This window comes from Camelina sativa, chromosome 9 (assembly GCF_000633955.1).
Source record: "Camelina sativa cultivar DH55 chromosome 9, Cs, whole genome shotgun sequence".
Lineage (NCBI taxonomy): Eukaryota > Viridiplantae > Streptophyta > Magnoliopsida > Brassicales > Brassicaceae > Camelina > Camelina sativa.
In genome coordinates, this window is record NC_025693.1 from 2,294,086 (window position 1) to 2,319,584 (window position 25,499).

Here is a 25,499-nt window from a genome sequence, read left to right on the forward strand (position 1 = left end):
GGACAATGAGTAGTGTCACCACAGAAATCTATTAATGTATGCAAATGTTTGACTTCTTCTTCTTCTTTCACTGTTTCACTCTTGCGAATCTGAGATCTTTGAGGTGATCCTTCTGTATTCTTGGCGGAGGAGATTGGAGCTGTTGAGGTGTTGCTAATACTAGACTCCTGTAGTTCGAAGCTTGGAGGTTTGACCCTTTGATTTTTCAAGAAATTTTAACCAGATGCAGTTGGTCTTTTTCAGGAGATGCTAAGCCGTTCAAAGGGGTTTGAGACGGATTCACCACTTCCCAAGTTGTATAAATTCCGAAGAGGAAACACCTCGGGTCGCAAACTATATTCATAATATAGATGAAAAACTTCATAATACAGTACGTTTAGTTTTTTTAAATCAAACATTAAGCACAAATTATATTCATAACTAAAAAAACAAAAGACAATACATCAAAGTAAACTGTATTCCACTCTATTTTTCTTCGAGTTTTGTATATATTCTTACATACACGTGAAACTCTATGTCTGTATAATAATCACACAACACAACAAATCGTAAAAGCTCTTCTAAACCATACATATATATTCATCTAGTCACATGATTCGAACCACTCGAACTCTGCGTCTTGATGATAACAACTCGTTCAGTCTCCCAATTTCAACCATAAGCTCCTTTATTTTCTACAAAATAACAATTTAAAATCTACAATCTAAACTTTTTTTTAATAAAATTACTATAAACTCAGAATGAATTAACAAAAACCTATTAATTAACACAAACCTGATCTTTCTCTCTAAGCAGAAGAGGCAGAAACCTCAGCTTCTCTTCTTGTAATCGTCTCCACCATCTCACGACCTTCACGTAAACAAGGCTCAAGACCAACGAGAAACCTCCAATGACTGTTAATGACCAAAGTACCCTTCTTCTTGTCAGGTAACTACAACGTACCCTCTCCACGGCCTGGAAGAAGCACACTGAGTCCTTGATCAATCGCTTTTTGGCAGTTTCGATCACACGCCACGGAAGCGAAAGATTCACGGGGGAGGAAGATTCATTTTCTTCTTCTCCGACGACAGAGACAACAAAATCTTTATCATCGTCGTCGTCGTCGGTTGAATTTTCACGTAGATGGCTTGTTTGTAATATCGGTGAGTTTGGAGGGGTAGATGCGTCACTTGGTGAGGTTTGTAGAACTACCCAATCGCTAAACTCTTCTTCTTGCTCTGCCTCCTCTGCTCTGTCCATAACTTTGGATAATGTTCTGCTTTTTGTGTGTGAGTTGTTGGTTCGGTTTTTTTTTATATATGACGTCATTTCAATGATTTTCTTATAGAATTTTAGAATTAAAAAAAAAAAAATCTAGTAACGATATTTTTGGTAGCCTGAGAGCAAAATATCTAACAGAGTGATAATGACACTATTGGTTTTTAGACTCACTACGATTTCTATATTCACATTTAATTATTTTTAAAAGGTAAAAAAAATGATTAGCAAAAACTTCAAAAATATCAGATGAGTTTATACATATTCATTAGACAGATCAATTGTAAATGATTTTTTTATTCCTTTTTAAAAAGAAACTATAAATCTCCTTTATAATAAAACGGAAGTACACAGCATTGTTTTGTAGACTATATAATTTTAATAAGTTGGTTACAAATAGGTTATACATTAATGATAGATTAATTGGTTAGAAATAGGTTATACCAAAATTTTTAAAGAGAATATTCTGAAGAATCATTTAACTTACCATATTAATTTTCTTTATTAAATTATTCACCAAATAAAATCTTTTGATATCTAACTTAATATATTAATTTATTAATTATCATTATACTTCACCTCTCATTTTCATATATGAGTCTATTTTGTGAAACAAATAAATTATCATATTATTTATTCTGATTAAAAAATAGTTTATTTCTGGATATACCATAAGTTGAATTTTTAAAAACATATATAAATGGTTCAATCTTTAAAATATTCAAGTTTTAGTAATATTATTCTTTAGAAATAATATATATTGAATTAAAAATTTTACTAAGTAACGGGTCAAAATTTGAATATTTAAATTCAAATTTACAAAATTATGTCTTATAATGACATTCATGTCATGATGTTAAAATAACTTCACATATATAACCTAATACAACATATTAAAATTTTATTTTAAAATATAAAATATACAAAATTTTGTATAATATAAAATTTAACCGTAATTATCTAGAATTATTAACAATTTAAAATTTACAAAATATCTGTCTTTTCAAGCAATCATATTTATCATATAATTTTATTGTATAATGTTTTATCCAAAACAAATTTTAAAAACAATCACATAAATTATATTTTATATAAAAATTACAATATAAATAAATTGTATTTCAATCCGTGTTCTAGCACGGGTATTAATCTAGTAAACATGTTATTTGTGATGACATGAATTTTTGGTTAAGTAGTTTTAAAATTTTAGTTAAATTTATTACTTATAGGCATGTTTGTTATCGTGCTTTGGGGTGATCAATAACATTACACATGACTATATAATCAGAATTAAATGGCTAATTACTTCTATTCGAATCTTTTTCTTATGCTAACGTCTTCTCTACGCACGTCATTGTTTAGATAAAACCTTAAAATAAAAAAAATGGTTCCAAGAATAGTGCATGAATGGTTAACATACGTAGGTAATGAAGCTTTATGATCTGTTTCTGTTTCTATTTTGTTTTATATATTATATATAATCCATTGTACATTCTTTATCTTTTAACTTTTGCAGCTTCAAAAGTTTATGGAAAACTCAGCTTTGGAAAATCAGCAGAGGAACCAAACATTCCTGTTACTGCTACTACTTTAAGATCACGTGGTATGTACGTACGAATTAAAACTTACGCATTTTTAGGTGAGTGACGTACATTGGCATATAAAAGTTTGTCAGATAACTAAATTAGCTGATGCAAATGAAAGTAGATATTTTCAGGTGCGTTGATAGAGAAAGACTAGTTGTGCCATAAATACAAAACTAGTCGTGATAAAATTGTATCAGCTGATTTTATCAAAAAAAAAAAAATTGTATCAGAAAACCATTGAAAACAAAATTGATATTTATTCATCAAATAGTCAGTTAGCAAAATTTTCTAATCACCAAATCAATGTAATGGTGGAATGATCTTGTTACATATTTGTTTTCTCAACCGCTTAGGATAATATATTAACTAATGAATAATTGTCGTATTTGGATACCAAGGAAAGCCGAGCTTAGAATCTCGTAAGCTAAAGGGAATAAGATATAACGGTTCGAGAGGTCGATCAAGAGTAGACTTTGTCTTTGTGGACAATGAAGCACAAGAGATAACAAATGAATCACAAGAGATACCAAATGTGTCTACGACATCACAAGAACTTCCATCTTCATCCTCTTCTCCTACTACTTTAATAGCGCATAGTAGTGAACGTTCGAATTCACTACGATCTATAGTTATTCAGTAAATATAATTTGCAAGAAAATAATAAAAAATGGTGATATCTTTAAGCGAGTTAACAAATGAAGCACAAGAGTTAACAAATGAATCACAAGAGATACCAAATGTGTCTACGACATCACAAGAACTTCCATCTTCATCCGCTTCTCCTGCTACTTTAACAACGCATAGTACTGAACGTTCGAATTCACTACGATCTATAGTTATTCAATAAATATAGATCTCTATAATCTTATTTATAGTCAAATTTGCAAGAAAATAATAAAAAATGGTGATAATCTTTAAGCGATATTTATGTAAACGGAATTTAATGGGTTTTCCATTCAAGTAAATCAATTTTTCTTTTCATAATTGACGTTTACTCCATATTCACCAAACTTCCTAGAGTTTAACTCGTGACTATAAAAGGTTCATAAAAAAAATATTAGCCATAAACTTCACAAGAACACTCAAAGAACGACAACAAACATGTGTCCTCTTGTATCACCTTTCCAGATTCCAGTTAGTACTCAGACTTATATCGATTAAATTGACTATACAAGTGATTTTTTATTACTTCTAATTCTATAAGTAGTTTAAGTGAGAAGTTAGCTCAATCTGATTTAGTTACAGCCAACAAATATATATACCAATCAAGAATTAAGCCTGTCCTGGTTTTCTGGAACAGGCCCAAAGAAAGCCGAATATTAATTCAGCGTATGGAAAGGATTGTGGCACCTTCGCAGCCTCACTCACATAGACCTCATCTTTTCATCAAAATCAAACTCCTTTGCCACTGTTTTAACTTCACAGAAAGAGAAGAAAAAAAAACCACAGAGACGTTGGTCGTGAAAGCCGACTCGTTTAGCATTTTTAGACATTGGTCATATGTTCCTAAATGATCCATGTTTTAGAAAACAAAATTGTTTCAAAAAGTTAGTACATGTTTTCAATTTTCTAGGTGTAGTTATTGTTATCGTTCTCAATTTACCCTTATACAGTAAATATTACTTGAAAAAAATACGTATGTGACATAATAAAGTAATGTTATAAATTTCAAATACGTATGTGACATTCAATAAAGTAATGTTTTAATTGTTTTTATCAATAAAAGCCTTCAATATGTGTGAAAATCCTAGAAAATAGATTAATTAGGAGCAGGAGTATAAGATGACAAATAGTATATATTAAGTATATTATTATTTTTCGACTATAAAGTTTACAAAACTATAGGTATACCTACAACAAAACTATTACCCAGTGATTATCAATTCATAATAATAATACATATATTACATACGTATCAATTCTACTTCTGGGCAAATTAGCCAAAATTGAAAGTGACCGGAACCGAACATATGAAACCGACCTGAAATACTCAAACGCCGAGACCTAATAAGTAATATGAAAATATGATTTCAAATTAGTTTAATTTGAAGCATATAAAATTAACCCATGCATGCCACTGTTCTTTACGTAGTAGGTAACTGAAAATTCCTCACTTTTCTTTTTACTATTTTCTCCCAAAATGATTTCTCTGCTTCCTCTAGATCAATTGCTTCTTTAACTGTCTTAACCTCCTTAACAATCTTGTAGACAAAATCGGATTCAGAGCTGCCAGAATATATAGGATACTTTAATCCATCAAACATCCTTTATATTTTTTTAATAGAGCGTACAAAAAAGCAAGAAGAAAAAGTACCTTTCTTCTGAAGACAAACCCATCTTATCGCAGATGCACTCCAAGGCTTCCAACCAATGCTTGATCTGATCTCTACTAGAAGAAGTGGTAGAAACTAATTCCGCTAGCCTCCAGAAGTTTCTACCAAACTCACTGTCACGTGTTGGTTTTTTAACATCTTCTGCCGTCACCTTGTAGAAGATTGGAATCACTCGGAGCTTTCCTTGATCCACAAGTTTCTTCATCATCACCAACTCATCCATGCACCACCTTGACTCTGGATACCTATAATACAATGATTATGATTCTTGAATCTTATGTCTTTATATATATATATATATATATATATATATACATATAACACATCTGAAGAAAAAATACATATTGAGAACGTGAAAGAACAGCATGCAAACCTAGAAGAGAAGATGGCCAGTGCAATGCTCGACTCTTCAATTCTCACCAAGAGATGTCTGAGGTCTTTGCCTCTCTGCTCGTATTTGTCTATGAAGAACTTGATCCCGTGCCTCTCTAAGGCATCGGTTACGTGGCTAAGAAAGTTGTACCGCAGTTGCTCTCCTCGGAAATTTAAGAACACTTGATGGACCTTACCCGGAGACACGGCCATGCTCATCGGATATAAAACGGCCGACGGCGGAAATTTTGAGTATGTTTGACCGTCATAGAATGAGCAGGGACAAGACTTAGCATCACAACGCGGCAATGGGGAGCTATAATTTGTTGAGCTGCGTCCAGATTTTAGTGAAAATCTGGAGGCCATATCTAAAGAGACTAATGTGATAAGAATGCAGCCTATGATCATGTTGATGAAACAGGTATGCCTTGGTTTATTGGGGTTTCTCCTGATCAGTATTGCTTCCTCAGTAATGAAAATGTCATTATTCTCTGACATACCAAATCTTCTATCACCTGAAAAATTAAAGGAAATGGCATCATCATTGTCTTTAAAGATCCAACACATGTTAGAGAGACACTAAGATACCACAACACAAGTATTCACAATATCACACATAACAGCAACTTATAAGACCTCTTGTTTTGATGGTATCTTCGTTTGAGTTGAGATTTCTTTGGCTTGTAATCACTGCAATTATCCTGTTCATTCACCGAGCTCTTAAATAATCCGCTAGGCTACTTTGGGCCCCAAGCAAAAGTCGAGACTAATCAACTTAAGTCATGAATGCCCAAATTACAAACAAAAAAAAAAAAATGCGGTCTCGAGTTAAGGAACACCTTTCAATCACTGTTAAAGTCTCTTGTTTCTGTGAATGTTCCTCAGTCGCTTGCCATCATAAATTACTAATTAAAGTAAACGTCTATGAATAGAAAAAAGTAATCATATTCCTCTTTATACCTTTTACTATAACCAAGACGTGTCACACTCACACATCCTCTGTATTCTTCTCTAAAGTGATCATAATCTCTTTTTTTTTTAAATAATTTTTATAAAAGAATCGTATTTTTTCTTTTCATAGACGTTTATTAACTCCAACTTAATCTTCTTATATCTTCTCTATTGCGGGGTTAACGTCTGTTTTACTTATGACGTTAAAAAAATAACGCCTTCTTCTACCTACAAGTCAAACATGTTTTTTTAAGTCAAACATGTTTCTTTTGTTAAAAAAAAAGTCAAACTTGTTTGATATGTCAAATTGCCATGTTAACGTCTGTTTAACTTATGCCATTAAAAAACTAAAGCCTTCTCTACCTATAAGTCAAACATGTTGGATATGTCAAAATGTAGGGCTAGCTTCATTAAAACACAATTAATTTTAAAAGATATATCCCCAAATGTAGCAAAGAATCTTCTATTCGTAAAACAAAAACGTCACGCTCAACCACACAGAAACTTCTGCAGGGTTTCTCTGGTCGTAGCGCCGTCCGTTCATCGTCTAAGTCAAACATGTTTGATAAGTCAAGGAATGAATCACAGCCGTACGTTATATATTTTGCTCAAACAGTCATCTTCTACTTCAGGTACGGTGGTTGTGATTAATTTAGCATTAATGAATGAGACGGAGAGAGAATGTAATGAATCAGTGGTCGGTGGAAGATGATTGATTGAAACCATGCAAGACCACAATCGTTCTAATCCCTAAAGACTGAAAATTACCAAATAGCTCATCATTGATCATGAAAGTATAATTAATATCATATGATACTGTAATTTTTTTACAACTTTAGTTCAAAAGTCACCGAACTTCCTATAGAAATTAAACGTGAAATGATAAGGCTCTAAAAAGAAGTATATAGCCCATAAACTTCGTTTTTTTCAAACGGCAACAAAAACATAATCACATCGATTTTTTTTTTAACTCAAAATAAACAAACACTTACCAATAAAAACACATGTAACTAAAAAAAATATATTTTGTCGAATTGTCAACGAAAAAATAGATGGGCTTAAATATATTAACATGGCTTTCTATTATATATTTAAGACATTTTCTTTGGTGAGGTAAAAGTGTGATCCTTTTCACGATTAGGGTTTGCAATTCGTAGTTTGACGGAGACGAATCCATCATCAATGGAGAGGAGCAAAAGCATCATAAGAAAGATTATAAGCAATGTTTTGTGGTTTTCACCAGAAAGAGGAAGCAAAAGAAGAAGAAGAAGAGACGGTGATATTGAGATGACACTCATCAACAACGATGTGTTAGAAGAAATCATGTTGAGGCTTCCCTTGAAAACCCTAATTAGATTCCAAAGCGTGTCTAAAGACTGGAGGTGTACGATAGAGTCCAAGTCTTTCAAGGAGAGATTTCGACTTTATCAGGAAACCCAAGAACCCAAGTTTCTCTTTATCTATGGTGAAAGCGTGTACGTGAGCAAAATTGTTGTTATAAAGACTATGAGGTTTGATTGGTCCTCTAATAGACTAGTCGAAGAAGGACCGGATTATCACATCCAAACCACAATTCAAGAAAACTGTCAGAGTTACCAGCAGTTGCGATGGGCTTGTCTGCTTCTTGATCGACAACAACATTTTGACAAGTCCAATTATTGTGACAAACCCAGCCATGGGACGGTCTCAAAACCTCCCTCTGTCCATGACTCAGCTAAAGTATTTAGACAAGAAGATGCCAGTTCCAGATTTGTTCCCTTACCCAGTATTTGGGAAAGACAGCGTTACGGGCACATACAAACTAGTCTGGTTATACATGACGACAAAAGGAACAACATCTCATTATGCGAGGTTTTCGACTTTGAGGTCAAGAAATGGAGGTACGTGGTGGATTGTACGCCTCTACATGATCTACACATAGACCAAAGACCAGTAGTTGCAAATGGATTGGTTTATTGGCTCACTCAAAATAAGATGGTTCTTGCCTATAATCTTCACACAGAGATGTTTCGAGTCACTAAACATAGTTCTCTTTCCCAGAAGTCATGTCTTGAATATATTATTATGAGCAGTACTCGAAATGGACATGTGTGGTTTACAGAACTGAAAGTAGACCGTATAGCTTTCAGAGATGTTACCGGAACACTTGAGAGTATCTCCTCTACCAATTCCTCCCACAGATCCGACATTGTCGTCATTCTCTCAAACTTCTACAGTGTGTCTCTCAAATCTCAACTTTTCGATAATGTAAGGAATGTCTTGAGTCTTATTGATAGTAAGAATTACAATATATATACAGCATACACACAAGGGTTTTGTACACTACTAATTACACTTATATCCTTCCCTTACATATCTTTTCTCTATACGTCCCCTCAAGATGGAGGCAATTTCTTGACACCAATCTTGGAACTCAGCTCAAAGAACCGTGGTGGTGGCAGCGGTTTCGTTAGAGCATCAGCAAGCTGATCATCACCGGAGATATGTGAGACCCGAAGTGTACCAGATTGAATGTTTTCACGAACAAAATGATAATCGATAGCCACATGTTTCATCTTCGTATGAAAACCGGATTTGCACAAAGATACGTCGCGCCCATGTTGTCACAGTAAATCACCGGAGCCGTAGGTAGTTCAATCCCCAATTCAGTTAAGAGTGTACAGATCCACTTGAGTTCAGAGGCTGAGTTTGCAACCGCTCTATATTCAGCCTCGGTAGATGATCTAGAAACACTGCACTGCTTCTTGGAGGACCATGAAACCGGACTTCCACCGAAGTAGACGATGTACGCACTAGTGGACACATATGTTGCCTTATCCCGACCCCAGTCTGCATCCAAGAAGGCATGGACCGTGAGAGGTGCATCACGACGGAGGAAGACACCAAGAGATCGTGTCCCTGCAAGGTATCGCAACACCCGTTTGGCGGCTTGCCAATGTGCATTTGTGGGTTTATGCATGAATTGCGAGAGACGGTTAACCGAGAAAGCAATGTCCGGTCTCGTGAATGCTAGATATTGTAGACTCCCCACAACCATTTGATATTGCTTAGGATCTTCGAGAGGTGTGCCAGAGACAAGCGTAAGTTGCGAGGAAGACGACATAGGCGTTGGAACTGGTTTAGCATCAAGCATTTTGGTTTTGGCTAGGAGATCAATGATGTATTTGCGCTGCATCAAGTGTAAACCAGTGGATGACCTCGTAGCCTCTATCCCCAAGAAGTAGCTAATTGGACCAAGGTCCTTAAGAGAAAAGCGACGAGCGAGAGAGATATGAAAAGCACGCACCAAAGCATCTGGTCCTGCGATGAGAATATCATCAACATAAACCAGTACATAGACATAGGACCGATCATGTTTATAAATAAACAATGAGCTATCCCCAAGCGATGTTTTGTAGCTGGAGTCAAGAAGGAATTGGCGTAGTTCCTGGTACCAAGCCTTGGGAGCCTGTTTCAACCCATACAGAGCTTTCCTCAAGCGACAAACATGACGTGGTCTATCACGGTCAACAAAACCTGGTGGCTGGGAGACATAAACTTCATCTTGTAAGGTGCCTTGGAGAAAGGCATTATTGATATCAACCTGATGAATCGCCCAATTTCGTTTCACTGCAATTTCTAAGACAAGTCGAATGGTGGTGGATTTGATAACAAGACTGAATGTCTCTGAATAATCAACCCCGTATTCTTGATTAAAACCACGGGCAACCAACCGTGCCTTATAACGAGCGATAGAACCATCTGGATTATATTTGAGAGTGAAGATCCACTTACAAGTGATGACATTTTGATGTGGTTCTGGAGGTGTGAGATCCCAAGAGTGTTCGCGTAATTGAGAATTGATCTCCTCCACCATAGCATTCCGCCAATTTGGATCACGAAGAGCCTCGGCCACCGTCATGGGTATACGCGGTGTCGTTGATGTCGTGAGACCATAATTTGTGTTCGGCTTCGTGATATTATTTTTAGACCGTGTCCGCATAGAATGTTGGTTTTGTTGTGGAAGTAACGGCGGAGCTGGGGCAAGAGGCAATGGAGCCGGTGATGCAGGTAATGACAGGTTTGTTGAGCCAGAGGACGAGGAAGACGATGTATCTCGTTGTGAACTTGAATTGTTTGATGGGCTTGGTGAAACAAGATTCCTTGATGGGCTTGATGAATTAGAGTCATGAACTAGGCCTGGAAAGGCCTCATTCTCTGATAAATCTTGAGCCCGTTTTGTTCTGTTTTCGTGAGCAACATCAGAGGAGGCGGAAGCTAACGATCGGGTTTGTGACGACGAAGACATAGACGGAGATGTCGCAGAAACCGACGGTGTTGATGTTGACGACGGGTGAGGATCTGAACGCGGGGGTGAGATGGAAGGAGCTGATGATGTGGGAGCGAGTGGTACCGACGACACAGAAATCACTGTTGACTCCGGAGAAGAGACCACCGGAACCTGTGGTGTCGTAGTGGGAGACGTCAAAATTTTGGCAAACGGGAAACTGGTCTCCACGAATTTGACATGTCGAGATGTATACATTCGACCAGTTGTAGCATCCAAACACAAATAGGCACTTTGTGTAAGTGAGTATCCAAAGAACACACACGGTGTTGAGCGTGATTCCAGCTTGTGTTTGCGATAAGGACGTAGCCAAGGGTAGCATACGCATCCAAAAATACGCAGCTTGTGATAATTCGGATCCGTTTGGAAAAGTTTGTGGTAAAGCGAGTCTCCACCAAGAACGTCGGTCGGCATACGGTTGATAAGATACACCGCAGCCGCAAACGCATAAGGCAGAAGCCAAGAGGAACCGAAGCATGACCAAGCATAGCAAGAGCAGTCTCGACGATGTGCCTATGCTTCCTCTCAGAAATACCATTATGGTCTGGCGTATGTGGCGGCGTCGTGAGATGTGTGATGCCATGAGTCACCAAAAACGAGCGCAGAGCAATGAACTCACCACCATTATCCGAGTACAATGTTCGAATTTTCGTTTGAAAACGGTTCTCCACAGGAGCCTTGAAGGCTATAAAGAAATCTTTGACTTGAGATTTAAGTTTTAAAGGGTAAAGCCATGTATAACGAGTAAAATGATCTACCAACACAAGATAGTATTTGAAATTTTCTGATGAAGTTATGGGAGATGTCCACACATCGGTATATATGTATTCAAGAGGTTGAGAAGATGTGATTGTGTTTGAAGCAAAAGGAAGTTTGTGACTTTTATTGATGAAACAATCAGAACAAGAGAATTGTGTTTGAGAAGGTAGAGAAATAGGTAAAGAAAACTTTGAAACAATGGCTTTTAAAACTGAAAAGGAGGGATGCCCAAGTCTAAGATGCCATGAGGAGAGATCCGTTTTTGGTGAAGATGACGCCGAGAACACATTAATGGTGTTGCGGTGAATTGGCCACTCATACAGCTCATTCCTAGTTCGGCCTTGGAGTAACCGGACCCCCGTTTTCAGATTCGTCACCTGAAAATGTGCAGGAAAGAATGAAACACAGACTTGATTAGTGTTACACAACCGATATACCGAGATGAGATTCCTGCTTATCTCTGGAACATATAAGATATCGTTTAAAGCAAGTGAGCGTGAGGGAGTAGGGAGTAAGGCAGAACCAGTTTGAGCAATCTTGAGAGCAGAACCATCAGCAATGGTTACGTCCTCACCACCGCTGTACGGTTGATGGAGGGAGAGATTGGACAAATCAGCGGTAAGATGATGCGTAGCACCACTATCCATAACCCAGTTGGCCGGGTTGTACGGAGGAACAGCAGCCATGTTAGCGTGAGGCGAGTAGCCACCACCAGATGGTTGGAAACCAGAACTGGAGCGCGGTAACTGAGAGCACCGCCGAGCACTATGGCCAAAGACACCACATAGTTGACAGCGGCCTTGATAACCTCTGCCGTGACCCCCACGGGAGTTGGAGTTGGAAGCACCGCGAGAGGAGGAGCGAGACTGATTGCGTGGATTGTTGGTGTGAGGAGAGGATTTGTAGAAGGCGGCATTAGCTGTTACAGGAACCACGGACGAAGAGACTTGCGAAAGAAGCTTCAACTCAAAGTTGATAAGCTTTTCATGGATCATTGGGATGGAAGGAGGAGTGTCACGACCATCAATCTGATCGATGATAGGTTTGTAATCTTCCGGGAGACCACCGAGAAGATACTCAATCTGCTCCTCGTGTTCGTAGGGTTTGCCAAGAGTAGCGAGGTGATCGAAACGAGCAACGAGTCCCTGAACATATTCATCAACAGTGCGTGTACCTTTCTTCCATTGTTTGATCTGTTCTCGAAGCTGTTTGATGTGACCACAAGTTGGTTTCGCATATGTGGAAGAGAGAAGGGTCCAGATCTGAGACGAGGTGGACGCTTTTGAGAGGATGGGTTGAACCTCGACGGAGATCGCACCAAGGAGACTGGCGACAAGCAATTGATCCTGTCGAACCCAGAGATCATACGCCGGATTGGGAATGGTATTGCCAGCGGAGAGGACGGTTGCGGCTGGAGCAACCGTGGTGCCATCAAGGAAACCAGCGAGACCGTATCCGGTAAGCAATGCACGTATCTGACGGTTCCACATCAGATAGTTAGACGCTGTGAGTTTTGTGACACTAGACATATTGATATTGTGAAGTTAGGATGCAGAAGCAGTGTTTATTATATCAGAAGGAGGAGCAGCCATTGAGAAGGGAGAAGAGAGTAACGAAGAAGAAGAAGAATGGAGGCGGCGAAAGAAAAAAAAATTTAGGTTTAGGATCCTACTGCTCTGATACCATGTAAGGAATGTCTTGAGTCTTATTGATAGTAAGAATTACAATATATATACAGCATACACACAAGGGTTTTGTACACTACTAATTACACTTATATCCTTTCCTTACATATCTTCTCTCTATAGATAATGGTATACAACACTTTTGGAGGATCAAAAACGCATTGGACTTGGAATGGGAATCGGAGAAGATGTTCTCGATAGACTTGAGGTTAACGTCTTCTTTGTTTCCCAATGAAGAAGGTTATTTGACCTTCATTAACCTTATATCGACTTCTAATGATAATAAGAAGGTGCTTATCTCAGATTACAATGAATCCAAGCTCATTTGGTTGCTTCCTAATTCTACTTACCTAGTTTTAATTATGTTTCTTCGACTCCTGGTCGCAGTGTGTTCATTCCTTATCTTCAGAGTTTAGACTTTCCATTGTAAATTAGGGTTTGGTTTGTTAGATTGTGGGTCCAACTCAAAACCAATTGGCAATGAGTGGAAAGGCCCATATCTTATATATACTTACTTAAGATCCTATTCAACTTCCAATGTGGGATATTGTATCCCTAATATGCCCCCTCGAGATGATGGCTTCTTTAGGCATGAATCTCGGTATGTTCGGGTATGAATCGGCGGGCCAACTATTAGGCCGGACCGATTGTGGATTGGGTTGAGTATGTGCGGATCGGGCTCTGATACCATGTTAGATTGTGGGCTTCCAACTCAAAACCAATTGGCAATGAGTGGAGAGGCTCATATCTTATATATACTACTTAAGATCCTATTCAACTTCCATTGTGGGATATTTTGTATCCCTAATATGGTTTAGATACACTATTATCGACTGTCATTTCCCTTTCGAGATAATCAGAATTTGGTTTAGGGCTCAGATTTTGTTGGATATAATTATCGATTTGGTTGACAAGAAAGGCGTAATCAGTCGTATTCTAGGTACCTTATGTTAGAAGAAATCATGTTGAGGCTTCTAGTGAGTTCCCTACTTAGATTCCAAAGCGTGTCTAAGCACTGGAGGCGTACAATAATAAAGTCTAGGTCTTTCAGTGAGAGACACAAGTTGCATCAGAAAACCCAAGAACCCAAAATTCTCTGTCTCTACGAATGTGAAAGCAACAATCTGATTTGAATGAGCTTATGATTTTAAGGCTTTAAATCTACTTTGAGCAACTGTCATGGCTTGGCTGTTTCGCTGAAAAAGTATGATCATATATTTTACGTATTTCCTTGAGTTTTTTTTCTTCCATATATATATACATGATAGGAGAATTTGCAACGATCGAGTTATATACACACATAGCAGATTAGCAGAATGGCATGAAATGAGTTCCTTTGCTCTGTTAAAAAAATAATAACAATTTAATTTATTGTCATACGTACGAAATCCTCTTAAATTATAAGACTAGAATCATACCAAATATCAATTTAAATTTTTATTTTCTAATCTCAAAAACACCTTAAAATTCTTACTCCAATACATGTACAGTAAAACCTCTATAAATTAATACTCTATAAATTAATAAACACTATAAATTAATAAATTTTGCTAGTCCCAAGTCGGGCCAATGTAAAAAATAACAATATTCGATAAGATAATAAGATTATATTTTTTTTGAAAATCCTTATGTAAAATATGGTCCCAAAAATATCATAAATTAATAATCATGTAAATATACATATATATATATATATATCGATATAATAAAGTATGTTTCTTCTAAACCTCATATTTATATTACAATTACTATGTTGTATTTTCAAACTATAATGATATAAAATATTCTATAACATTTCATAAATATAGCTAAAGCGTTTTAAAGTTTTCAATTTCTGAATATTCATCATTTACATTTTGATATTTTGATAGGCTATTAAAATATGACAATTGATATTTTTATTCATAAATTTGAATTTATATGTATGTCATGTGTATAAGTGAATTTGTAATTTATTTTTAATAATGTTTTCTAAATATTTCAAATTCAATTCTAATACCATAAAAAATACAATATCCAATATTCTAATCTTATTTTGCTAAAATTGTCTCAATTCATAATTTTTAAAAATTTAAACAATTAAAAATATATCTATAAATTAATAATTATTAATTTATACTATAAAATAATAATTATTAATTTATTGATAAATTAATATCACTATAAATTAATAAAATCTCTTGGTCCCAACATTATTAATTTATAGAGGTTTTACTGTATCTCCTTCAAAGAAAACTATCTTATACATGATTTGAAGCAAATCTCTTTGGCGTTGGGGTAGTCACTATCTAACCAACAATCATCTTTTTTGGTTCCAGCTGCGAGACAGCACCAACAATCAGGTTTAAATACGTTGTAGCATTTGCTGTGGAAACACAATGGTACATTGATTTTCCTCGACCTCCCTATCTTGCTACCTACGCATCGATTCAAAACTCATAAACCAAAACTTTTGCTATTGAAAACAAAAACAAACAGACATTTGATATATATATATATGTGTGTGAAATTTATGTGAGAAAAAAACACTGGTACTTACACTCATACATGGAGAAGAAGGAGAGCAAAACTATGCATATTATAGCTATATGTGATGATTTCATGGAATATCTGTTTCAAAGGACCGTGTTCTGAGTTTTTTTTTCTTGTCTTGTCGTCGATTCCAGCTTAGCCAATACATGCAGATTGCATCCTCTATATATCGAATAGAGACAATTATTTTAATTAGGAAAGAAATAAATTTGATAGAATATTATACATTTAATTTCAAAAATCACTGTTATTTTCAAATATATAATTTTTCGATTCATATTCGGACATATATTAAAAAGAAATCATCATAACCTCTACAATAGAGAAAGTGGAAGATCTCGAACTTAACTGAGTGCAATTAATTGAACATATTCTCTAGAATCAACCAAAACTGGGGAAGTTCTTGAATTTTCAAAAACTATAGTGATTTCAAAATTCTGATCTCATTCTTCTCTTCCATTGATTTCAGTTTTTTTTTCAGATTTAAAATCCATTATATATTAATAAAGAAGCACTCTTATAAAAAGTTGATATGTCACGTTCACATAGCTTTTGTGCTTTTTTTTAATAAATATTCTTACATCCCATTATCATTTACATAAATATGTCATTGAGAAATATAAAGCAATGTTCTTTTCTATTAGTTTTTAAAAATTAAAGATTTAATCAGCAATTAAAATCCAGAAATATATTTAATTATCAATTTCATAACATATTTAATTATCCCTTATATATTAATAGAGAATCACTCTCACCAAAATCTGATGTGTCGCGTTCACATAGCTCTTGTGTTTTTTTTAATAAATACTTTTACATCTCATTATCATTTACATAAATATGTTATTGACAAATATAAGGCAATGTTCTTTTCTATTAGTTTTTAAAAATCAAAGATTTAATCAGCAATTAAAATCCAGAAATGTATTTAATTATCAATTTCATAACATATTTAATTATTAGAAGTAAATTATATTTCACAAATAATAAAAAATTATTCATTTATTTATCACTTTTATACATTTTTCTCATTGCATTTTTTAAACTTAGGATTAGTTTATATTAAACCGATTAGTTTAAAAAGTATTGTTTTATCTATTTAATGGTATAGTGATGTAGATAATAATGTGAAACATAAAATATGTGAATTTTTAGAAACACAAAAAAATATCAAAACTTTCTACACCAACTTAAATTCTTTTCCAAGTTCAAATATTTCACGGATGAAACGTATTTTACAAAAAGTAAACAAAAATTTGTATAAACAAAAAATAAACTTTAGTTATATATTTTGTTTTATACAAAAAATCATAAAATCTCAAATAATAATTTTACTATAATATTTTATTTAAATCGATTTATCATGTACCTAGTGATTCCTTATGTGTAGAAATCCCTACTATTAAAAGAAAAACGTTGCCTGAAAAAAAAACCTTAGTTTTGTAAGAATTTACAATACAATGCCATTGCAATTATGACCAAATTTTCGATTTTAAAAAAGGGTACAAAGGAAATTTCCAGGCCCCTCTACACGGATAAAGACGCGGATCTAAAACGACCCGTTTATATTATTTCGGATCCTTTTATTTAATCGTGACCGTTGATTCATTTTGATCTTATCCGTCAATTTAAAAGACCTAAAAAGAAGTTGTTTCTCTCTCTATGCTCTTTGTCGCCGTCTCCAAGTCCTTTTGCAAAATTTTCTTTTTCTTTTGCCGACGAAGCTGCAGAGATGAAACAGGATTCGGACCAAGCAGCATCAACCAACAACAATTATTATTTGTATTTGGATTGTTGGGTAAAAGCTTTGCAGATAGCCAAACGAATCTATCTTTTGGCTTGGCTGAACTTAAAGATAGCTTACGGACCTGATTCTCATCACGTGGTAAGTGTAATCTAATTGCCTTAATGTTATCCCAAACGAAAAGCGGGTCTTCTACTAATGTTTTTGATGAAGTTTGGAATCAGTGGTGAGTTTTGGATCTATTGATGATGAAATTCAGTTAGTGATGTGAATTTCTTAAGTTCGTTAGTCTTGGAAAGATTAATCGAATCAATAGTTATCATTATAATCACTTAAGATATTCCCTCCCACATTCTCACTATATTTGATGCTTTGTTCGTTTGAATAGGAAAAGCATACGTTTTAAGAACTCAGTTTCGGATATGTTGATTTGGAGGCGATAGCTATACAATAGGTCAAGAGTACAATTAAAGACAGGTGTTGACATTGTTGTTAGAATCCTTGGTCGTATGAAGGTACGTCTCTCTCTCTCTCTCTCTCTCTCTCTCTCTCTCTCTCTCTCTCTCTCTCTCTCTCTCTCTCTCTCTCTCTCTCTCTCTCTCTCTCTCTCTCTCTCTCTCTCTCTCTCTCTCTCTCTCTCTCTCTCTCTCTCTCTCTCTCTCTCTCTCTCTCTCTCTCTCTCTCTCTCTCTCTCTCTCTCTCTCTCTCTCTCTCTCTCTCTCTCTCTCTCTCTCTCTCTCTCTCTCTCTCTCTCTCTCTCTCTCTCTCTCTCTCTCTCTCTCTCTCTCTCTCTCTCTCTCTCTCTCTCTCTCTCTCTCTCTCTCTCTCTCTCTCTCTCTCTCTCTCTCTCTCTCTCTCTCTCTCTCTCTCTCTCTCTCTCTCTCTCTCTCTCTCTCTCTCTCTCTCTCTCTCTCTCTCTCTCTCTCTCTCTCTCTCTCTCTCTCTCTCTCTCTCTCTCTCTCTCTCTCTCTCTCTCTCTCTCTCTCTCTCTCTCTCTCTCTCTCTCTCTTATGCAAACATAAAAAATTGTAATTTTGGTTGATATATGCATTATTCCACTGAACGTCTTATATTTGCTAAGTCGAGGTTCTCTTTGCACCATTTATTCTAATATCCCTAATTGTTAGCAGGTACTTTTTTACTCCAGTGGATGTAAAGGAAGATAGCGGGTTAGAGTTTTGAGAAGATGATGTTCAACATAATCATCACATGATGATCTCTCTTCTGGGTTTGTAAATTAGAAGGTAAATCTAATTTGTTCTTCCATAGCCTGTTATTTGTAAAAAAAAAATTCTTCAGTCTGATTGATACGATTAACCATCTAGGATTTATTTATACGTGGCCATGAGAAGCCATCTTCTTGAGAACACACTATGGATCTACCAACTGATTCGCTAGGCCAAGATGAAATGGGTATGACGTGTGTTTCTAAAATAACTAGAGCTGACAAGAAATGTTTAATTTGCCGATTTTGTTAATTGCTCTTATCTGATGTCTCTCGATCTTTTCTTTTGTTTGATGAAGTAGTAACAAAATATCATCTTTTATCTTTTCAGGAGCTGAGTATGTTTTTGGAAGTCAACACCATCCACATCTCTTATAGTTGATAATAAGAGCACTGATGGGCACTTCTTACGCATTCATTTCAACATCAGGTTAGACTTTGCTATGATGTTTCTTTTTTTTTTTAAAAACCTCTTCTATTTCTATATATATCATATGCTCAATTCATATAAAAGATAAATGGAATGGTTTGCTTTATAAGCTGGCTATTTTTTTTTGTTGTTGTGAATTTGCATTGATTTGAGTGACGTGTTGGGAACAGTAAGCCTTTTTCTTCTTACAAGTCACAACAACTCTCTGTCTTATGTATTATACTAAAAGCAGAGCTGAGCTTCTTATGTGTCGCTAAATCTATTTATGGTTTCCAATTTTTCAGAATAGGTTGAATATAATAACAAAAAGAATTTGCAACAATTCATAGGCTCTAATGATAGTGACACGTTTGAAGCATCTAACAAGATGAATGGGTAAGGTTAGTTCAAAAAATTATATGCTGAAGTATTTGAAATGTTTTGTGTTCAGTTTTTATGAGTTTGAATTCTTTTTGTTGTTTCGGTTCTTGAACCAGTTTTTTTTAAATATGTTCTATAGTTTCTTGGGTTTCTTTTTGTTGTCTAAGTTGCTGGTTTTGATTAATTAATTTGCAGATTTTTATTCTCTAAGTTGTAGGTTTGGTTTGTCGAAGTTATAGACTGCAGATTTTAGTGAATTAATTTGTATAATTTGTTTATCTGAGTTACATGTTTTTGTCTACATGTTTAGTGAATTAATTTGCATAATTTGTTTATCTGAGTTACATGTTTTTGTCTACATTATGGGCTCAAGTATATGAACATATATGACTACTATAGATACTAACTTAAGTGAATCTCTAATAAGAGTTAATGACATCTCATTCCCCATTCCCCACAAAGTAAATATGGTGCTGATTGATGTTAAAATTTACGTATAATAATGTGTATAACTGTTGGTATCTTTCCACAGACCTTCTTTGGCGATCGATCTTCTCTTAGCCTTCTACTTTCAGAATTGACTGCTTACTATGTTGGTCAGGTCTGCCACTATTTCAGGTATTAAAATTGAGATAAAAAGTCTTAAAAAGCTGACATTTTGTATATGTTTTGTTTTCAGTTGGTGGCAATCGATGAACACAGAATTGCAGTTCAAGGCTTTGTGTGGAGTATCAATTCGTTTGACCAGTGGAGAGTTAATCTAGGAACAGTTTTATCTTCCGCTCTTCATCTTCCTCTGAATCTTAAAGTAGCTGCTGAAGCTGAGAATTTACTAACAAAGTCTATGTCCACTCTAGACACTTTTTAGCTTAAACAATGCCAAGTTCTTGCTCGGAAACAACAAACCAAACAATTATAGCTGATTTGAGCCTTTTGTGAGAATTTTATCATTGTGCTTATCAAAAGATAAATTAGATTTACATTGTCAGGCTATGTGTTTTCGTTATATGCATTTTCCTAGATTTTGATCTGTTCTTTTTATAAAAGTTAAGGCATGTCCAAAATCTTTTCTTTTATTGTCTTGGGATCTTAATTTTATGTTACTTCCCGTAATTCTACAGCTAATATAGTTCTAATCAAAATAATTAGATGTTTTTGATTAGAAAAATTTGGTTTTGGATAATTTTACTACCTAACTAAAAATTAAATATACAATGGAGAATTTGAGTATCATGTCTAAATTTCTTACCAAATACATATTAATAAACATTGCTTAATGAGTAATTATTGAAAGAGAACGATCATAGGACAAAAAAATTATGATGGATAAAGAGAGAAAGACAAGACGGGACAGGATGGCACGGGATGGGATGGAATGGGATGGGAAATGTTTCCTATTACAAAGTAGATACGTTTGGATTATATATGAACAATAATTCAAACTAAAACCAAATTGAAATCTAATATTTAGATTTATTATCAATATTGTACAAATAGTTTTATATATTTAAAATAATAAGATTCTAACTCATTTTTTGAAATTTAAAATTTATATGAGAAAATTTAATACTAAATTAATTTATATGAAAGAGTTTAAATTAAAAAAAACAACGACATCATGTTATTAATGTTTATCAAAAATTTGAAAGAAATAAAAAACAAAACTATAAATAAATATGAGAATAAGGTGGCTGGATGGCTTCAATTGTAAAGACTTTCATAAGGTGGCTGTTCCGGCGAATAAAGTGACGATTGTTATCTCGAATAGTGTCACGAGAAATGATAGATTTTAGTCATATTTAGCACTTGGTGGGCCATCTTGGCTTCATGATCAAGTGCATGTTGATGAATAATGTTGTTGGTGTTTAATTATTATTGTTCTTGGTTACTTTCGGTTCTCAAACTATTTTTGGTTATATCTGATGACCACATAAAAAAATGACAAATAAGTCTCTTATTATTCCACAATCAGCAGTCCATGATTAAAAACTTTTTGATTCATCATCACTGTCTTTGTTGAAAGCCAATATACAACAAATTGCATTTCATGAGAAATCATTATTGTAATCACCTAATAAAGAAAAACCTTTTTTTTGTGTGCTATTAAACAAAAAACATATAATACTAAAAAATTTGATGTATTATGTAAATGAAATTAAGACTAAGTCCAGGGTATTTAAGGTATTACAATGAAAAATAGTGGATGTGCAATGGAAATGAGTAATTCATATAATAGAAAAGATTGCACTTAAACGATTTTCTTAAAAAAATTCACTATGTGACATATAAAGAACTAATATGAGATGGATATTTTGAGAATTTTGGATATTTTTGAAAATATTTTGAAATTTTTTGAGAAGTATAATTTCCACTAACAATATAAATTAAGTATTCAAATGGAGACTTTATATATTTCGTGAAGTAATTCTCTATTTTGGAACGGGTAAATTCAAAATTTTAGTATTATTTTTGGAAACAGTCAGTTTGTTAAAATTGTAATTTTTTGGATAGTAAAAACTAACTAAATAAAAAATTAAATATTCAAGAAGAATATGGATATCCTGTCTAAATTTCTTACCCAATCTCTATTAAAAATATTACCTACCAAGTAATTATTTAAAAGAGAACGATCATAATTGTGACATCCCAGTTTGCGGAGAGGTTTAAAAGATTGATTTGGTCATCTAGGTCACCAAAGTGCAATTTTATTTTCGGCCAAAGGTCCTGAGAGAATTCTAGAGTTAAGCATGTTTGAGCTGGAGTAGTTTCAGGATGGGTGACCATCCAGAACTGTGCGAGTAGAGACAAAACACATGGAAAGATGGTGATTTGTAGTGATGGTAAACAAACTTTTAAAGCCTCATGGACGTAACAAATCGACTGACGGATATGGATGAACCCACTGGCCGGGAATAGATGTAGGCCCACTAAGCGAGGTGGGCCTATGGATCGGGAGTGGACATGGTGGACCCACTAAGCAAGGTGATGATCGGAGCGTTACAATAAGACAAAAAAATTCTGATGGATATAGGACGAGAGGAGATGGAACGGGACATGATAAAACGGGACAGAGACATGATAAAACGGAACAGGGACGTGTTTCCCATTCCTCTAGGTTATATACGTGTAATAACCCAAAATAAAACCAAACTTAAATTAGATATTTAAAATAATACAATTTTATAAAAATATTTTGCCCGTGCTATAGCACGGGTTACTACCTAGTTTTAATGGTTTTTATCAAGAAAAGGATATGTAGTAGTATAGAAAATTCAAAAATCTAAGAAAATCTTCGTTGATACAGTATTCAATCGAATCTTTACTCTTGTTTTCTGGCAAAGATTCTTGTTAGTAACTACACTGCAAGACCTCAAATTTTTCATGAATGCTCAGTCCATGGTTCATCATCCCATGGCTGGAGAAGTATTTGTGCGAGACCTCTTAAAGCTTAAACTGGGTAAGATTATAGGAATCAATGAGTCCATCTTTGTCTAGAACAACCCCTGGCTCTTTCTGTCAACTCCCCTCATGCCAATAGGACCACCTACGGAATCCACACAAGACCTTAATCTCTCATATCTCTTAATTAGAGCATATCTATTAGTTGTTTTTGATAGATCTTTAAAGATTTGGTTATAATTAATTTTTATATTATTTATTTAAGAGTGTCTTTAGAGTATGCAAAAAATATCTTAAATGTTAATTTAAAGACATTTTTGTAACTTTTGAACACTTTTAATTAAATAACATTAAAATTAATTATATAAAAATGATTAGACATTTATCAAAAAATGATCTATGGAGATGGTCTTACTTCCTGACTCCTTATTCTAAGAGAGAGTTGTAGTTGTTGATCATTATGATATTTTGAGAATTTCATACTTGTGAATCCATTCGATAGGTTTTAAGTTTTAGGTTAGGTGAAATTTTTGATAATGAAGATTGTTAACACAAATTGAGATGGAAATCTTATGAGTAAACAACACTCACATCTTCTTCTTCTTCACACAACAAGATTTTTTCATTACACATAGTCCTAACGAATAAATACTTGTCTTCCTTTGGTAGGCCGTAGGCCAGATATATAACAACAAATACTGTCACATGGAAAATTAAAGGCAATGTTGGTTTCATGTCTTAAAATCAAGGGAATTGTCTTTTTTAATGTTAAGTTTTCTCAGAATTGGGTTGATTTCATATCTCTTACTTCACAATAGTTAAATGTCTAAACGGAACTTTTATGGTTGGTTTTACAACCAAATTTATCTTGACTTGTAAGATAGTTGTAATATCCAAGTTCTGAATCTAAAAGAGAGTTGCAGTACAAATAGAGTTGTAATATCCAAGGTTTGGATATTACAACTCTCTTAGACAAATAGAGTTGTAATATAACTTTTATGGTCGGTGTTACAACCAAATTTATCCAAACCTTGTACTGCAACTCTCTTTTAGATTATCACAATAAAGTTATATTTAACAACTAGATTAGGACTCGCGGTACATCGCGGGACAAATTATTTATAATTAAAACATTTAAATTATAAATTGTATTTATTGGTTAAATAATTGTATAATAATTGTTAATTTTATAGTTTAAACCATATAATACCGTAATATAATTTATTTTTTACATAATATTTATTTAATCAATTTAATTAGATATGTCTATTTTCTGATATCAATAGTGTTAACAAAATAATGAAATAATGTTTTACCCGTGTAACACCAAATTAATGAAACCTGTCCCGCTATATACCGTCCTGAAATATTTAAACTCGCACTATATCATCTTAATTTTTAATATTTATTGTTTTGTATTATAAATATTAGATTGAGTTGATATGTTATTTATTAAGATTGTAACCATTTACATTTTATAAGATTGACGCTTCTTATAAAGTTTAAATATTTATAATACTTAGAATTCTTAAAACGATTGAGTATTTCTCATATTTGAAGTTTCCTAAAAATTTAAATATATTATTAATATTTTAAAAGTCTTCTAATTTTTTTAAAAGTTGAAATATTTATAATATTTAAACTTTATATTTGAAACTTCATAAATTTTTAAATATTATTAATATTTAATAAAGTTTAACTTTCTAAAAATATAAATATTTATAATATTTAATATAAATATTTATAATATTTAATTTTTTAAAATTTTTAAATATTTATAATATTTAACTTTTTAAAAATCTTTAAAATAAAGAAGCGGAATAAACCAAATTAAAGTTTTTTTAGGTTTGAATACCTGATAAATTAATCTTTCTACTCATTTGTATTCTGAATCATTTTGGTCTCTTTTATAGTATGACTCTAAACTATTGCCCAATTTTTTAGGCGATGTAGGATATTGTACCGGTTTTTTTTGTATTCATCTATTGAGTAATATATGTCTGTTTTAAAAAAAAAATTATTACATCATATGCAAGAAAAAATCACAATTTTTATTAACTAAATATATTATAGAATAGTTCAAGATAATTTAAATATAAATTCAAATAAAAATGAAAGAGAATCATATATTTCTGTTTAAATGAGATAGACAGATTTTCTTATTTTTTAAAATCTTACCTATAATTAATTTTGAAAGTTTTGGTAACTAATATTAAAGTCAATGCACTAAATGCAAAAACTTTCCAAAAAATATTTTTAGAGCAAAAACTGCTGCAAAAATACTAGTATAGATATTATAATTAACAAAAACAAAATTATGATTAAAAATGAGAACGACCTAAATTCTTGAAATTCCTACTCAAACTACACAACACATCCTAATTATCAAACTCACAAAATCTGTTTCTTGTTTTAAAAAGTGTGACCCGAGCCGATCCGATATGACCCGACCCATACAATAATATCACGGATTAAATCATAATATTAAAATTTAAAAAAAAAACAAATCAATGCAAGAAAAAGAAAAAAAAAAAAAAAAAAA

General features: G+C 33.7%; 5 protein-coding genes and 1 long non-coding RNA gene across 11 annotated transcripts in view; 3 read left to right on the forward strand and 3 right to left on the reverse strand.

Annotated features, from left to right (window-relative positions):
- On the reverse strand, window positions 367-1,295 carry LOC104710245. 2 transcript variants are annotated; one of them, XM_010426816.2, is made up of 2 exons: window positions 775-1,291; window positions 367-674 (listed from the first exon to the last, which is right to left on the reverse strand). In XM_010426816.2, the coding sequence occupies exons 1-2, from the start codon at window positions 1,237-1,239 to the stop codon at window positions 588-590; spliced, it is 552 nt and encodes a 183-aa protein (XP_010425118.1). In that variant the 5' UTR covers window positions 1,240-1,291; the 3' UTR covers window positions 367-587. The 2 variants fall into 2 exon arrangements, with proteins under 2 accessions (XP_010425118.1, XP_019085697.1); XM_019230152.1 differs by having other exon boundaries at window positions 605-696; window positions 775-1,295.
- LOC109126623 lies at window positions 2,642-3,483 on the forward strand. The gene is made up of 3 exons (XM_019230332.1): window positions 2,642-2,681; window positions 2,774-2,857; window positions 3,299-3,483. Exons 1-3 carry the CDS (start codon window positions 2,642-2,644, stop codon window positions 3,481-3,483), a joined length of 309 nt encoding a protein of 102 aa, XP_019085877.1.
- On the reverse strand, window positions 4,928-5,761 carry LOC104714932 (protein PHLOEM PROTEIN 2-LIKE A5-like). The gene is made up of 3 exons (XM_010432397.1): window positions 5,550-5,761; window positions 5,158-5,421; window positions 4,928-5,069 (listed from the first exon to the last, which is right to left on the reverse strand). Exons 1-3 carry the CDS (start codon window positions 5,759-5,761, stop codon window positions 4,928-4,930), a joined length of 618 nt encoding a protein of 205 aa, XP_010430699.1.
- Window positions 8,006-25,499, forward strand: part of LOC104710247 — a 19,185-nt gene continuing 1,691 nt past the window's right edge. The window contains 3 exon segments of the mRNA XM_010426818.1: window positions 8,006-8,065; window positions 8,067-8,312; window positions 8,315-8,379. Of these exon segments, the coding sequence (XP_010425120.1) occupies window positions 8,006-8,065; window positions 8,067-8,312; window positions 8,315-8,379 (371 nt within the window).
- On the reverse strand, window positions 15,464-15,923 carry LOC109126640 (EMBRYO SURROUNDING FACTOR 1-like protein 2). Its single transcript, XM_019230382.1, has 2 exons — window positions 15,810-15,923; window positions 15,464-15,687 (listed from the first exon to the last, which is right to left on the reverse strand). Exons 1-2 carry the CDS (start codon window positions 15,871-15,873, stop codon window positions 15,506-15,508), a joined length of 246 nt encoding a protein of 81 aa, XP_019085927.1. The 5' UTR covers window positions 15,874-15,923; the 3' UTR covers window positions 15,464-15,505.
- LOC104710246 lies at window positions 17,441-20,592 on the forward strand. Of its 5 annotated transcripts, none has more exons than XR_754953.2 (8): window positions 17,441-17,684; window positions 17,932-18,058; window positions 18,674-18,787; window positions 18,869-18,956; window positions 19,100-19,198; window positions 19,483-19,578; window positions 20,091-20,154; window positions 20,238-20,592. It is a non-coding gene; the product is annotated as an uncharacterized LOC104710246 (long non-coding RNA). The 5 variants fall into 5 exon arrangements; XR_754950.2 differs by having other exon boundaries at window positions 17,442-17,684; window positions 20,091-20,159; XR_754951.2 differs by having other exon boundaries at window positions 17,442-17,684; window positions 19,483-19,573; window positions 20,091-20,159.